Source organism: Phacochoerus africanus, chromosome 1 (genome assembly GCF_016906955.1).
Source record: "Phacochoerus africanus isolate WHEZ1 chromosome 1, ROS_Pafr_v1, whole genome shotgun sequence".
Taxonomy (NCBI): Eukaryota; Metazoa; Chordata; class Mammalia; order Artiodactyla; family Suidae; genus Phacochoerus; species Phacochoerus africanus.
Genome location: NC_062544.1, coordinates 166,795,718 through 166,812,919, shown reverse-complemented (window position 1 = coordinate 166,812,919; position 17,202 = coordinate 166,795,718). Strand labels below are relative to the sequence as shown.

At 36.4% G+C, this 17,202-nt stretch overlaps 1 protein-coding gene across 9 annotated transcripts in view; it reads left to right on the top strand.

Moving 5' to 3' along the window:
* PLSCR4 (phospholipid scramblase 4) overlaps window positions 1-8,572 on the top strand; it is a 30,333-nt gene extending 21,761 nt beyond the window's left edge. For all 9 annotated transcript variants that reach the window (XM_047784223.1, XM_047784174.1, XM_047784207.1 and 6 more), the window contains 5 exons: window positions 2,381-2,423; window positions 3,353-3,579; window positions 5,120-5,281; window positions 6,671-6,829; window positions 7,622-8,572. In XM_047784223.1, coding sequence (XP_047640179.1) covers window positions 2,381-2,423; window positions 3,353-3,579; window positions 5,120-5,281; window positions 6,671-6,829; window positions 7,622-7,675 — 645 coding nt within the window. In that variant the 3' untranslated portion in view covers window positions 7,676-8,572. The remainder of the gene's footprint in view (window positions 1-2,380; window positions 2,424-3,352; window positions 3,580-5,119; window positions 5,282-6,670; window positions 6,830-7,621) is intronic.
* Window positions 8,573-17,202: the final 8,630 nt, after the last annotated feature.

The following is a 17,202-nucleotide window of genomic DNA, read 5'->3' as shown; positions in this document are numbered from 1 at the left end:
TTGGCAAAATATTGATGAAATACAAAGCCAGTCATTCAGGTAAATTGCTAGAGTAAACCCCTACATTATTTTGGAAACACTTATAAAATGCTTATAAATTAATCGTTTCAGAAGTTTATTCTTTTTTTAATTTTAAAAATTGTTTATTAAGGTACAGTTGATTTTCAGTGTTGTGCCAATTTCTGTTTGTAGATCTGTTTATTTGTGCCATATTTTAAATTCCACATGTAAGTAATATCATATGACACTTGTCTATTTCTTTCTAACTTGCTTCACTTAGTATGATAATCTCTAGTTGCAGAAAGTTTCCTTTTTAGACTTGATAAATATAGAAATTTTCCTTGGAAATCCAATATATGAGTCATTTGTTTTTAAAAGTATACAGCTTTAATGTTGCTCATTTAAATGTTGAAAAAACAAATATTAATTTCTTCTATTACTCTGAAAGAAGCTCAATGAACATATTTTATGAATCCTCTTTTCCCATTCCAGAATGTTTGTAATGAAAAAAATAAATGAAAAAGAAACAAAACAGGTTTAGAGCCAGGCAATTTAATTCCAGCTCTACTCCCTTTTTACTCTACTACCTTGAGTAACTTTTCTGAGCTCTTGGTGCTTGAATTTCATCATCTGTAAAACATTTCTAGTGATATATACCTTATTGGGTTGTTAGAATTTTTAATGAGATAAAGTTTGTAGTACGCCTAATATTTTAAGCATACAGGACATAGCCAGTGCATGATAGCTGTGTGGATATTATTAAAGCACCTTGTGTCTGAGTGGAAAACAGAACTAGGCGTTTTTTTCTTTTTTTCTGGGGGGTGGGGTGTGGGGGCATGCCCATGGTATGTGGAAGTTGCTAGGCCAGATGTCAAACTCATACCACAGCAGCAACATTAGCCTCTATAGTGACAACACCAGACCCTTAACCCACAGTGCCACAAGAGAACTCCAGCATTTTCTTTATCCCAGTCTTTATGCCATCTCATGTGCAATCATTACCAGGCCTACTCTGACTCTTTAACATTCAGAGTAATAGGTTTATATTATTTCTAGAGTATTGGCTTAGCCAGTGACTCCACACATTGTTAGAACCGCTTCTTAACAACTGTAGTATCTTACTGGGCAAAGTTCTTTCATGTTAACAAGCATTGTTCCTTTAGACTATTTTGCTCAGCAGTGGAAGCTTTTACCAAGCAGTGAATATTTTTACTTTTTACTTACAGATGTTAGCAGTCTAGATTTTTTTTTTCAAAAGGGCTATAAGGCCCCCTAGTGGCCACTTGTGATATTTTATAAGACATGTTTAGACCATCTCACTTGCTTGTGTTTTCATAAAAGAAAAAAATTTTAATGAAAGGCAAATTGTATCCTGTAATCAATCAAACCACAAGACATTCATGTACAGTTATATTATTTTAAATTTTATTTATTACCGCTTGCATTTAGTGTTCATTTATTAATATATTCAGAAAATATTTGGTAAAATATGGCATTTCAGGCAATGTTCTGGGCTCAGAGATTAGGAATGATCTAATGATCTAAATTATCTAAAATTAAATATATATGATTAGTCTGTCCACAAAGAGGTTTCCTCTCTGCTAGAATGTTCTCAAGTAAAACAGATAATGAGCCAAACTCTCTGTCTTTACAGTGATTCCTAAGTAGAGTTAAGGTAGAAATTTATCTAATAGTATTCCCAGCCTCCCTTTTCAAGGGATCCCATCCCTGAAAGTTTCCTCTCCTTTGCCCTAATCCTATTTATATGCTTTCAGCTCTCTTGGTCCCTCCCCTAGTGAAGCTTGCACTTTGGAAAGACCCTGGCATTAGCAGCTCAAATGAATGGATGTTGGCGTGATAAACTCTTTCAGAGGTATCTGTGAAATGAGTTAAAATTGGACACTCCTATGTAAGGTCCACCCTGGCTGATTTGCTCTCCCTGAGCCACTGAGAAAATTGGCTTCCCTATGGCTGGTCCACGTTAAACTATCCTGAACTTCCTGACAGCTGCTGTCAGCAGGTGACACATTGGAGGTATCAGTGAGTAGGAACTGAGCCAGAAATGATCTATGTCAACACAGCTTCTTCTTGATGCTGTAGCAGGAAGGTGATTTTCTGATATTTCAGACAAATGTTTCAATATTTTACAGTGGAACTGGTGGAACCTACTTTTTCTATCTGGAGAGCTATGCTAATAATCTGATCAGGTGCAGATACATTAATTTCATTCGATGAAAATATTTTTGATTCTGTTCACTTTCAAAAAGATAATTTTATGTCAATTGATAACTTAATTTTTATCTTAGTGTCTTTTCTAACACTGGTTTTATTTGATTCTGTTATTTCTACTTTTCCTAATTGCTTTGTTCTATCCCAACAGTTGGACAACATACACGTTCTTCAGCATTTTGAACCCCTGGAAAGTATGTATAATTTTGTAATATCCAGCAGGATTTGAATCCAGTAGAAATTTGTATTATCCAATATTTAGATCCTTATTTATAGTCATCTTTTTTAATTGGTTTGCAGAGAAAAGACTATCCTCTATTACCCTATCTTTTAGAAAGTAATAAAGAGACATAGTATAATCCTATTTACACATCATACATAAGCCCTTAGACTTGAAAAGGACTTGTAGTTTATCTGGCTGACTCTCCTAGAATTTACTGATCTCAAATTCTGCATGTACCTTTTTCAGAGATGAGGAAAAGAAGGAGAGAAACTATATGAGTTAGTCACGGGCCCTCTAGTTAGCTAATCAGTGGCAGAGCTGGACGTAGAATCTCCATCTGCTGAAGTCTGGTGCTGAGGGAGTAAAAAGAAATCACAGTAAACACAATACCCGTTCTCAATTCATCCTCACAAGATTCCTGACCCTCACTGTGCCTGAGCTATACATTCATTTCATTCATTTGACCGCCACATAGAGCCTTTGACTTTTCTTGGTTGGTGTATTTATTTGCGATTAGTAACAACTCTGAGCATCTAGCATGTTTCGTGAGCTGATTAATTCATGCTGCAGTTTATAATTTCATTGAAATGGTTTTATAATTAAGGTTTTCTGAATTCAGGTACTCCAGGAATATTGTTCCTAATCTTTGTTTCTATGCAGAAAGGTTATAAAAAGTATTTTACACTGAACTTCTTAAAAGAAGTACTTTAAAATTTCAAAAGTACGTACATACTTATGGGGCATATCAACTACTTTGGCATTCTGATAATTGCATATTATTACTTGAAATATTTTAAAAAGCTATTTTGCTTTAAGCCCCTGTCAAATACCACAAAAGGACTTCACAAGGCCCATTTTAACTGCTTCTAAAATAAGATGGCTCTCTCATTTTATTTTCAGTAATAACAGGTTTTGAAACTAATAATAGATATGATATTAAAAACAACCTGGACCAGATGGTTTACTTTGTGAATGAAGACACAGATGACTACACCAGGAATGCATATCGGACACTGAGGCCCTTCGTGCTCCGGGTCACTGACTTTATGGGCCGAGAAATCATGACAATGCAGAGACCTTTTAGATGCAGCTGCTGCTGCTTCTGTTGCCCTTCCACCAGACAAGAGGTCAGAAGTCTCAACCATTGTTTCTTCCTAATCCAACTCTTCACTACATAGTTGTGCTCTTTCCAAAACTGCACAGGAGGGGACTTTCATGGCATAGTTAGAATGAAATAAGATAATGAGGGGGGAAGGAAGCCACATTGTCTCAAATGTATTTTGATTTTGTTATTTCAAACAGAAAATCACAAAGGCATTTTTTTCTTGTGGGTTTGTGTCTTTGGGTGTTGCTTGGGGAGTGAGGGCAAGCACAAACTATAATTACTTAGTCAATGGTCAAAATTCTATCAGTTATATTTGCTAAACTAGAAATTAGCCTGATACCTAGAACACACTTTTGTCTAAGTGTTCTTGCATATCCCCAAATAAGGTAACACTAAATGTAAACATACTTTTAGAATGCGAAGGAACTTCAAATATTTTTGCTCTAGCTGTCATAATTGATACCTTACTACAGGTAAAGAAAGGGTGGCTCAAAAAGATTAAGTGTCCAAGGATGGTATTATACTTGGTAGCTGCTTGAATGAGAAAGCAGATGTACCGAGCTATAACTTGAGCAATGTCTTTGTTACAAGGAAAAGAAAAACTGTTTTAGAGAGAGATCTAAGAGAACTTGAATTTCAGATATGTCGCCTTCTGAAAACTGGGTAATTTACTTAACCTGTTTGAGCTTGTGTTCTTAATACATGTACTGGGCAGAACAATACCTCATAGGATTACTAGGTTATTTAAATTTTACATCGAATACTGTAATTTATAACAGTAATTTATTTACAGTCTTCTCTGTGCCTTGATTTATTTGCCTGTAAAATGGAACTGTTAATAGTACCTATCTCGTAGGCTGATTTTTTTTTGAGGATTATGAAGTAAATAGATTTCAACTGTGTTAGCACAGTGCCTGGCAATGAAATAGAGCTCAGTGAATATTAGCATTTGTCGAGTAGCTTACTCCTTTGTCATTACTGTCTTTGTAATAACAGTCTTATGTTTGAGGTATATCTCTACCTCTTACCCTATACCTATACACACATGCCATTGTCTTCACTGCATGGGATTTTCAGAATGCCTCTTTTCTCTTTTGTTTTCTGTTACAATTGTCATGTCTGAGTTGTAAATCTAAGAAGCTGACTTGCTGCTTTTTCGTGGGTTGTCCAGAAGACATGAGACCCCTAGGTCAGGGACAAAGAACATTATGGCACAGTAAATAAGCATTGGGAGCACCAGCACATGTAGGGACGTTACCTCATCCCCAAGTTCTACAGGGATGACTCAGAGGATCTCAAGCAGACACTGCATATACAGCTGAGGAACACTGAGCTTGGGGAAATGATTGTTTTATAAAAAGCAGTAATTTTGTCCCAAAGGGAACATGACCTCCACTCTCAAGGCTGCTCAAATGAAATACAACCCTAAGAAATAGTCCAGGAAAATGGAAGACTTTCTCCCGATAAGTTTCCCTTGAATGAATTAAGGACACATCTGGATGGTGTGTATGTGTATACATATTTATGTAGCATCTTCACCTCTGTCACTGCTTCATTTGCAGCTGGAGGTACAGTGTCCTCCTGGCGTCACCATTGGCTTTGTTGCCGAACACTGGAACCTGTGCAGGGCAGTTTACAGCATCCAGAACGAGAGGAAAGAAGATATGATGGGAGTGTATGGGCCATGCTCAACCTATGGATGTGGCTCAGATTCTGTTTTTGAGGTAACTTAATGTTAAAATAATTTTTCTCCTATTTTTTTCTATATGTATTAACAGACCTCAGAATGGTATGGTTTTAGATGATTTTTTTGTGTATGATTGAGTAGTATGAGGAAAGAATTAGCTAAACAGTTGATGTCAAAAGATTTTCAAATAATTCTTAGGCAGTTTCTTAGTGTTTTCCAAATGGGAGTTCTTTTATTACGATTCAGTGTTTGATAGAGATAGAAAGAAAGTGCAGTTCCCTGGTGGCCTAGTGGTTAAGGATCCAGTGTTGTCACTGTCTTGCACAGGTTTGGTCCCTGGCCCAGTAACTTTTGTATGCTGGGGTACTTAGCAGTGAAAGTAGTAACCTACATATTACGGAATAAATAGAGCCCCTCTGAGGTTGAACACATTGCTTATTTGCAAGACAGAAGTCTGTCTGCATCCTCAAGAAATAAGATAACACTGAAAACATGGATTATTAAACTTATAGTTGCTTATAACATTTTCTAGAAAAATAAAATTTCTCCTGTTTTACCTTTATCTCAGTAGCTACAGGATGATTGTTTATTGCCCTGTAATTCTGACAGAGGAGGTTCCTGGGTTTCTTAAAGAGTTCTTTCTAAATGCCTTGCAATTCAACAAGACTCTTATTCTAAAATTGCTCATTCAGGGAGTTCCCTGGTGGCCTAGCAGTTAAGGATCTTGCATTGTCACTGCTGTGGTGCACGTTCGATCCCTGGCCCAGGAATTTTCTATACTTTCTGTGACACCCAATAAACTTTCCTAAGTTCTCATTTTACATAACTGTATCAACCATCACTTATTTATTAAAAGACCTTCATAGGTGAATAGAAAATGTAGATAAGCCAGATTTTGAGGGCAGGGTGTGTGGATCATTCTAATCACCAGAAGATAATATTTAGGTATTTCCTGTGGCAAGTGCCAGGGTCTCCCTCAGAAGTTGAAGCCCTCTGGGATTCCGATGTAATTTAAGAAGACAGCATGGATTTGGCCCACAAAAGCCCAAGAGAGTAAATGGAGTTTACATAGTGCAAAGAGATACACCATCTTGCTTATGGTAACATATTTCCCTAACTGGAAAAGACCCCCAATCACCATTTTGAAAAGAATTTCAAAATCAATTCAATCATACCTCCTCTGATAGGTTCTCTAATAACTCATTAGAAAATGAAGAAAAAACATTGGTCTGAGAATTGTAAGATATACCCCAACTCAGTTATTAACCAGTTGCAAGGCACTTAATACTTTTTGACCATAATTTGCTCTTTGAAATTATATTATTCCTATATTCATTTCCTACCACTGTCTTTGTGTGCTTATAAACAGAATAAAGCATGTATTTCACCTTTCAGTCATCATAAAGTTACATTCATGTCTTCCTAGGTCATATCCCTTGATGGTGTATCCAGTATTGGCAGCATTACTCGGAAATGGAATGGTGTATTATCAGCAATGAGCGATGCTGACCACTTTGAAATTCACTTCCCCATAGACCTAGACGTGAAAATGAAAGCCATGATTTTTGGAGCTTGCTTCCTCATTGTAAGCCTTTTGCTTTTGAGTTGTACTGATAGAGTTATTCTTTCTGATGCAAAGCAGTGTAGTGTGGTTTAAAACTGTCTCTGCCACTTACCAGTTACATGTTTTACAAAGTGTCTAACACTTGCAAGCCTTAGTTTCCTTATCTGCATATAAGGAAAGGGGCCAGGAGATACTTGGCATCCAGTGGATAGAACTGTTGTTATTTCCTGTTATTTATCATTCTTATGATTTAACTATGCCTGTCCTATGATTTCTTAATGAAATAACTTTAAAGCTGGCATTTTCCCCCTTCACCTACTGCTCCTCTGTCAGCATAGTCCTTGGTGGTGTGCCATCCTAGATTTATTAGGTGTAGTTCTCTTGCTGTATTCCTGCCTGCTTAATGGTTAACATTCATCAGTAAAGCATAGAAATAAAATTGATAGCATTTACCTTAAAAACCTAATTAACCTATGAAAATTGGTATATTTAACAAGTTTACTGTTGATTATCAAGTTTTTCCTCCTTTCAATAATGAAAATTTATTTAACTGGTACCCCAAATGAAAAACTTATTGACTGTCTACAGTTTCAAATTTGCAATTACTGTTCTTCAGATTAGGTTCTCTTCTTGATGATTTCATGAGTTTGGTTTATTCTTAACTGGGATGAGGGGATCACTTGATAAATTATAAAGAATAGCATTCTGTGCATTGCACCCAATTATCTATCTGCATTCTTTTTATAATTATTTATCTGCCTAATTCTCTATTTGTCTCTATAGCTATAAATATATTTCTTTTTCCAATTTCAGGACTTCATGTATTTTGAAAGCTCTCCACCACAACGTTCATCCCATTCATCCTGATTGATGGACACTGCAAGTCAGAAGTTATGATTAAATTAAAAAAAAAATTAGAAAAGTTGATTAGGCTTACAGTCAACCTTCAGTTATTTGCAAATATGTTTATCTGTTCTTGCAGGTTATTGTTATTGTGTGTTAGCTTTGACAGGTAGGCTGAGAGTGTAATAACAATTTAAACGTGTTTCAGTTGAGTATCTGTCTACATGTCTACTTGGTAGACTAGGAGTTTATCCTGCAAAAGCTATGATTCATTAGTGAAGTAAACATACACAATGAGCTTGAAAACACTTTAATATGAGATAAAGGAAAATGAAACCCAAAGTCTCACATTAATTGATAGTAAAATGGTGGGCCTTTAGAACCATCTTTGTCAAGATACAGTAATAATAGCTTCCATCTCTAACCCTCTCCTCTCCATCAGCATGTCTGGTTACTGAAGAAAATATGATACCAGGTGAAGAGAATGATAGGCTTCGTTGTTAAGAACAGAAAGGAAAGCAGGCAGAAATACCATGTTTTATTGCACAAGGAATATTTTACTTGTGCACACATGTCAAAACTTCATTTTGCAAAGTTTATAAAAGGTTCAATGGAAATGTTTATTTTCTTACAAAGTAAAACCTGTTTTTTATATCAGAAGGTTATATTTTCCATGCCTATTTCCTCATTTACCAACATAGACAATCAGGTACCACCTCTGTATGAACATAGGGTCAGACAATCAGGAAAAGAGGTGACCAGAGTCATAACCAATCTAGATCTCTGAGAAATCAGGAGCTACACGTGCCCTTATGAGAAGCTTGCATTTAGCGTTTCTTGGTCATAGAGGCCTTCCATATAAAATATGTTTGGTCAGATCTCTAGGATTGCCTGTTGAACCTTTGTAAATATTTGATACAACACAGAGGAGATGATTGCTTTTTTATTTATCTTTCAAGATCCCTGATAGTCACCATGCTGTTTTGTTTTGTTTTGTTTAGGGCCCCACCCTGCAGCACATGGAAGTTCCCAGGCTAGGGATCAAATTGGAGCTGTAGCCGCCAGCCTATGCCACAGCAACACCAGATCCAAGCCACATCTGCAATCTACACCACAGCTCATGGCAACTCTGGATCCTTAACCCACTGAGCGAGGCCAGGGATCGAACCTGTCTCCTCATGGATACTAGTCAGATTCGTTTCCGCTGAGCCACAGCAGGAACTTCTTACCAGGTTGTTTGAATTGCAAGAGTTAGAATTTCATTTTTAAATTTTGAAATGTGGCATTCTATGTAGTGCTTTGTAAAAGAAAAATCTACAAACATAGACACTGCTTAATATTGCTTTGCTGATTTTTGTTTAATTATAGATAAATCTGTATCTATGCAAAGAAAATGATAAAACAAAGCAAACATTCCACTTCTCTGGGATCTCTAGCTTATTGGTAAGGATCATTTGGATCAACATAATTAAAGAATAAATTGTATTTGTTTGTATTAACTAGTTAAAAGCACAGTGTGTTAGTGAATACACTGATAAACCAACTTGCCTCTACTGCACTTTAGCTTCTATCTGGACGGGATAGAACACATACTTTCAACACAGCTAGTATGTAGAGTGGAATCTTCTGCTGCTCCTTATTTTAAAAAAAGCAAACCTTACTGTTCTAAGGTATGAGATGAAGGCCTTCATTCACAGTTCATCTTGAAGTGAAAGAGAGGTGCCTCATTTTTAAATTATATTTGTCTTTTCATGGTAAAGTTTGTTTTACTCAGTTTCTTGTAATAGTCATTTTTATGTCCTACTCCTAGTTTTCTTAAGAACATGTAAAAGCTGCTGCTTTCTAAAATAGTAATTACTTTATATTTGAAAAGGCAGTTGTAGTCTGCAATGGACAGATATATTATTTCTTATGATGTCTGACATTTTATATAGGAAATCAGACTACAGTATTCAAAAAGTTTATCTATATAAACTTTTCATTTTTACTTGCTACATCCTTACACTCTAAGACCTGATGCATAGTACTAAGAAAAAATTATTTTGAGCATATGACACTTTAAATTTCTGTTTAAAGTTTTTGTAGTATTAATATATCTCTTACAGTTATAATTTCTTTAAAATAATGCTGTGTTTCTTATATTTTTATACTACAGTTTACATTATAATTTTTATATTTTTTAACAATATTTCATTGTGTAGGGTCGATCAGACTGATTTAAAAACCAGCTTTTCTCTGATGTGTGTATTTTATACATCATCATATTGGTTTTGGCTTTTAAATAAAATAATATGGTTTGTAGTTAAATACTGTTATTTTGTGACTTGTGATTGAGTCTTTGCAATAGACTGAATGTTTGTATCCCACCTCCCAACATTTATGAATTACCCCAGTGTGATAGTGTTTGGAGTGGAGCCCTTGGGAGATGATGGGTCATGTGGTTGGAGCCCTCATGAATGGGATTAATGCCCTTATAATCTGCCAACCTTGATCTTGGACATCCTAGCCTCCAGTGCTATCAGAAATCAATGTTGTTTAAGCCACTCAGTCTACAGTATTCTTGTTACAGTAGCCCAAATAGACTAAGACAGAAATTGTTGCTGAGAAGAGAGGGTGCTGCATAATAAATACCCAAGAGTGTGGCACTGGCTTTGGCACTGGTTGAGGAACAAAGGCTGGAAGTTTTAAGGTGCATGCTAGAAAAAGCCGAGATTGCCATGAACAGTATTTTAAAGATGATTCTGATGAGAGCGCAGAAAAAAAGGAGAGCTGTAGAGAAAGCCTCAATCTTCCTAGAAAATACTGAACTAACCGGAAACAGGATGTTGATAGAAATTTGGATAACAAAGGCCATTTTGATGAGGTCTGAGATGGAAAGACGTGAGGACCTTTGTCTCATGGAGGAATCATAGGAAACCACCGGAGAGAGGATCCTTATTACAATGGAGCCGAATTGTGCGCATGGTCTAGTGTGAAGGGTAGAACTTGTAAGTGGTGACCTGGGATACTTATCTGAAGAAATTTCCAAGCATAGGGTTAAAGGTACAGCTTGGCTCCTCCTGACTGCTTAAAGTAAAATTCAAGCTGAGAGAATGAACTTAAAGATGGATTTCTTAAGAAACAAGGAAGCAGAATTTTAAGATTAGAAAAATTCTCAGTGTATCCATATTGCAAAAACAAAACAAAACAAAACAAAAAAAAACGAGAACACTAATGGCATGGTAAGTGACTGCTAAGGTGACTAGTGTGGATCAGCCATCTGATGGGAAGCCAGGCACCGTTTTCCAGGACAATGAAGAATGACCCCTGAAGGGGATGTGGAGATATACAGAGCTGCCCCTTCCATTGCAAGACCTGAGAGCAAGGGGCTGGAGAACAGAATAGTTCAAAGAAGGGACCACTAGTATGTTTGATCAATGTGCCAGCTATCTGGTACCACCTCACATCTAGGGCTCAGATCTGCACTCTGGTGCCATGCTTCTTGACTCCCCTGTGCTCTGGTGGACCCCTGTGGCACAGCCCTCAGTGGTTTTTCCTCCAAAGGGCACAGGCAACAAACTTTGGTGATGACCCCATGGCCCCTGTCTCCATCATCACAGGCCCTAGATTTCAGAGGACAGAGCCACCTGAAAGAATCATGGATGCCAGACCCAGAGAGCCTAGCAACCCAGGCAGAGTATCTCTGTAGGTCTTCCTGCTGAGCCCTGGGGTGATTTTGACAGCCCAATGGCTCTCAACAGAGCAGTAAGTCAAAGATGACTCTTAAGCCTTAAGGTTTAATGTTGTTTTGGTCCTGTTTGGTCTTGGACATTCCTGGGACCTGTCCCTCTTTTCTTCTTTCCTCTCTTACCCTTTTGGAATGGAATGTCTATTCTGTGCCTGCCCCACCATTGTATTCCAGGGAAGTACAGAACTTGTTTGGTTGCATAGGTTCACAGCTAGAGAGCAATTTGCCTCAGAACGAATCACACCTTGAGTCTCACCCATATCCGATTTGGATGATATTTAGATAAGACTTGGACTTTCTAGGAGTAACCAACTTTTTGATATAACCAAGTGATTTATAAGTGCTTATTTCTAATTAACTTATTTAACACACATTTAAATTTTTTGCATGATTTCAGTGCCAGTATATCATGCCAAAAAACTGCTAAAATTTTTGACTTTCAGTAAAGCATGCACTTTAAACATTTTTTCTCTTAGTGACCATATTTCCAAGAAATTTTACCAAAGTGTGGTTACCAGACTAATTTGCCCCCTGAATTTTCCAACCAACTAGATGTTAAATTAAGCTCAGGTATAGAATAAACAGTGATTCCAGGGAATGGCATTCTGCCTCTGATGAGATAGCTGGCTTCTTTCCAGTCTTTTTTCCCCAAATATTTAAGGTTTCAATGTAATTTGTATTGAAAGATGCAAGCTTGGGAAACCCATAGGTCTGGATTTAATAAACAAATATTAAATTCAGCTTTTTGGCTAGTGACAGCTAATATTTAGCAGATCTATTCTCATGACTTGGTTGGCCTTCACAGAATACATTTCTTATTTGCCTCTAAGCCTCCTAAATTTTAAATTCCAGAAAAGAGAAAAAGAGTGATAGATTCCCAGTGTAGTCAGAGCGAGGCACCTTGGTATGTTGCATGACAGCACATAGCGTGGTTGATAATAGCACGTGTTAGGCTTTCACTCCATAAACATTCATTTATGCCTAATGAATAACAATAAATTCCACGGATGTATTTTTGAAATATTTGTTATAGTAGCCAGTGAAAAGTTTTTAACATCCTCTTCACTTTTTCACTCTTTCAGAGCATCTACTGAATTCAGACATGGAGCTATTTCCTAAGGCAGAGACAAATGTGAAAAGTACATCATTACTATTCTCAGGAGTTCACAGGCTAGTAGATGAGATTTTTTAAGCAAAATACATATCTTTGAGGACCACAGTGGACATATATTCAAAGAGGGGGATGTTGGCATATTCATCAGAGGCCATGTCACTAGCACTATCTCAGGTGCTGGATAATATATTTCTGTCCCCTTTAATCAGACAGCTCAGGCTGGCTGGTTGTGTCATATGCCCAGGCAAACTTCCTGGCACTTGTAAAGGTGAGTAAGATGCATTTTACAGCATGCTGGCAAATTGAATGCATAACGGATATAACTAAAATGGTCAATTTAGCAAATTTTTCTCAAAGCAGGGATTGATGATTTACTACAGTAAGCATTGAGCTGAGGACAGTGGTACATCTAAAATGCTCAAAGGACATTTGTTATCTTTAAAAACTTTTATTGGAGTATAATTGACATATAATCTTACACTGATTTCAGGTATACAACATAATATTTGATAATTGTATACACACTGCAAAATTATCCCATCTGTAGGCATACCTTGGAGATAGATAGTTCGGTTCCAGACAGACCACTGCAATAAACCAAATATTTCACTAAAGTGAGTCACACAATTTTTTTTGCTTCCCAATGCATATAAAGTTATGTGTATACTATTTTGTAGTCTATTAAGTATGAAATAGCATTATATCTAAAAAAACAGTTCAGACCTTAATTTTAAAAGTTTACTGCTAAAAAATGCTAACCACCATTTGAGCTTGTAGCAAGTTGTAGTAACATCGAAGATCACTGATCACGGATCACCATAAAAATATAATAATGATGGAAAAGTTTGCAATATTTCAAGAATTATACCAAAATGTGACAAAGAGACATGAAGGGAGCAAAAGCTGTTGGAAAAATGGCACCGACAGACTTGCTCTACACAAGGTTGCCATAGACCTTCAGTTTGTAAAAAACGTAGTATCTGCAAAGCACAATAAAGTGAAGTGAAATGAAAGGAGGTATGTTTGTAGTTACCATCTGTCACCATGCCAAATTAACTTTTAGGATTTACTCTCTTGGCACATTTAAGTATGCTCTACAATGTTATCGACTGTAGTGGCCATGCTGTACATTATATCCTCATGACTTACTTATTTTATAATCAATGTTTACACGTTCTGATGCCCTTTACCCATTTTCACCGCTCCTCAACCCCCCTTCCCTCTGGAAACCACCATTCTGTTCTTTATTCTTTTATATTTTTGTTTTGTTTTGTTTTTTAGATTCCACATATGAAGGAAATTATTTGGTGTTTGTCTTTCTATATCTGACTTATTTCCTTTGACATAATTCCCTAAGGTCCATCCCTATTTTTTCAATGGCAAGATTTCATTCCATTTATGACTTAGTCATATTCCATTGTGTGTGTGTGTGTGTGTGTGTGTGTGTGTGTGTGTATGTATATATTCTATTGTGTGTGTGTGTCACAATTTCTTCATTCATTCATTGTTTGATTGACACTTAGGTTATTTCCATATCTTGGCTATTGTAAAATAATGTTGCAGCGAGCATGGAAGTGCATGTATATTTTTGAATTAGTGTTTCTGTTTTCATCAGGTAAATACCCAGAATTGCTGGATTGTATGGTAGTTCTGTATTTGGTTTTCTTTTTTCCATAGTGGCTGCACCAGTTTACATTCCTTCCAACAGTGCACAAGGGATTCCTTTCTTCCACATTCTCTTTCACACGTAGTGTTGTTTCTTATCTTTTTGATGGTAGCCATCTGACAGATATGAGGTGATATCTCATTGTGGTTTTGATTCACATTTCCTGGTGATTAGTGATGTTCAACATCTTTTCATGTGCCTGTTCCCCATCTTCATGTCTTCTTTGGAAAAATATCTATTCTTATTCTCTGCCCATTTTTTAATTGTGTTGTTTGGGGTATTTTTGGTGTTGAGTTTATGAGTTCTTTATATATTCTGAATATGAACACCTTATTGGACATATGATTTGCAAACATTTTCTTTCATTCAGTAGGTTGTCTTTTTATTTTGTTGATGGTTTCTTTTGCTATGCAAACTTTTTAGTTTGATGTTATGCCACTTATTTATTTTTGGTTTTTACTTTACTTTTTTATTTTACTTTTGGAATCATTTACCCCTGCCAGCAAGACAGTGGGGAAAATGCCTGGACTATGCATGCCAGCTGGCTTCAGTGATGCAGCAGGATAGTGCCTTTTGTGTGTTTGCCTGCCAGCTTTAGCGAGGGAGTGGGAGAATGATGTGACAACTTGTGCTCAGTGGTATGAGTCGGGGAGCAGAGGAGTGCTGAAACTTCTTACCTCTGCCTGCTTTGGCAAGGCAGCATGAGGGGGTCACATCGACATATGCCCTCCACATATGCTATGAAGATAGAGAGGGAGTGCAAAAATGACATCAGCCATCACCTCTTTCTCTGAAGAATCCCAACTGCTCCTGCCCCAGCATTAAATTTTACTGTTTCTAATTTTGTTCTTAGGTAGAAAGTGGATCATTTAAAATTGTACCAGCTCCAATGGAAAAGAATCTAAAAAAGACTATATAGGAGTTCCCTGGTGGCCTAGCATGTTAAGGATCTGGCATTGTCACTGCTGTGGCTCAGGTCACTGGTGTGGCATGGGTTTGAACCCTGGCCTCCAGGAACTTCCACATGCCATGGCAATGACCAAATGTAAAAATTAAATTAAAAAAAATAATTTTTAAAAGATTTATATATGTGTATGTACATATATATGAATCATTTTGCTTTACGCCTGAAACTAACACAACATTGTAAATCAACCATATTTCAATAATTTTTTAAAAAACTAATTACAATAAAAGTATTACACTTAAAAAATAAAAATTAAAAAAATAAAATGCTGCCAGGTCTTCTGGAGTTCCAGCTCAGATCAATTTATTTTGGGAAATTATAGGAACATTCTTTTTGTTTGAGAGTTTTTTTAAAAAATGTTTGCTCAAATTGCCTTATCAAACAATCATTAAACATACTTTGTGTTTTAATTTTTCTCATTACAACAGGTAAATACAGAGCTAGAGATTAGTTTTAAAAACTATTGATTTTGCAGCAGTAAGTGCATAGAGGGTGCCAGAGAGAAGTAATTAGAATGCAAGATATATATAGTTTTGCTGCAAGGCCTCACCACAGTCTACTATAGGGGGCAGCACCAGATCATGAATTTCTTTAATAAACTCATTTTTTTTCAACCAAGGATATATTCATAGTAATTTTTAATAAATAGAATCAAAGAATTTTAGAGGGGTATCAGGATTATCTCTTTTACATTCTAACACACGAACAAAGAAATTGAGGGAAGCTCAGGTCATGTATCCAAAGTTACACCAAGGATTTAGTAGTAGAACCAGAAGTAAAAGTACAGATCTTCATTCATTATTTCAATTTCCCTCCACCAGACCAAAAAAATTAGCAGCAATTTACAACATTTTAGTGCATCTTTCATAACACAATTTTTTTTCTTTTTATTGCAGCATATGGAAGTTCCCAGGCTAGGGGTCAAATCAAGCTATAGCTGCTGGCCTACACCACAGCAGCATAAGATCTGAGCCACATTTGTGACCTACACTGCAGCTTGCAGCATCGCTGGATTCTTAACCCATTTAAGCGAGGCCATGATTGGAAACCATAGCCTCACAGACACTATGTCAAGTTCTTAACCCACTGAGCTAAACCATAAGGGCAACTCCAACAGGAGAATTTTAAGCAATTAAAAAATTAAAACCAAGTGTCAAATTTTTCTAATGTTCTAAATCATCTTTAAGCACATGACTATAGAATCTACCTCAACACCAACCAGAAAGAAGGTCTAACTCTAAAGAAGAAAATAAATTACAATGATACAAAAATGATAACAACGAAACACTTAAAATGTTTATGTCTTAGGTAATATAGACATTTACTTTATCCATTCATCCATTGATTACAATGATATCTTCTTGAACTCACATCTGAGTTCAATTTATTAAAATATATATTTAGGGTTTTTTTATAAAAGGCTATTCATTGACAGATTCTTCTGCTTCGAAGACATATAATTGTTGGTTAAAAATGAACTATCAGTTGTGCAAAGACAATCGTGACATTATCCTGAATGGGGAAAGGGAAATAGAGACAAATGGACAATTGAATACAACTCTTGCCTAGAAGTGTCCTAGTTCATCTACTGGCTTGACAGATGATGTGCCACAGATGACGTGGCTGGAGATGTGGGAATTTTATTCAGGGATCTGGTAAATGGAGTGATAGTTAGCAATGAGGCTCATTCCTAGCAATGCTCAGTGTTTTATCTCCATAATTTGCTTTGCTATTATTATTTTTTCTACTAGTCAGGCCATTTCTATTGTTCTCTGTGTTTCCTATGTTTGGATGTCTCTCCCCATGCTACATGGCTTTGTAGATTTCTGTTTATGACATGTTCATGGCACTTTTTTGAGATACAGCCACAGTCCTTGCCTGGATGTGGAAATCAGGGAGAACTTATGCCATTTTCTTCACTGATAACTGTAACTTTCAAAGGAAAACTATGATTTACACGGCTGGTGTGTTTTGAGAGCTTTACCTTTGTAAATGAAATAAATTGGTTGACAGACAAGGGAGGAAAGCAAAAATTATTTTTATCCTGATAAGGCTGTTTCCAGGATATGCAACATTC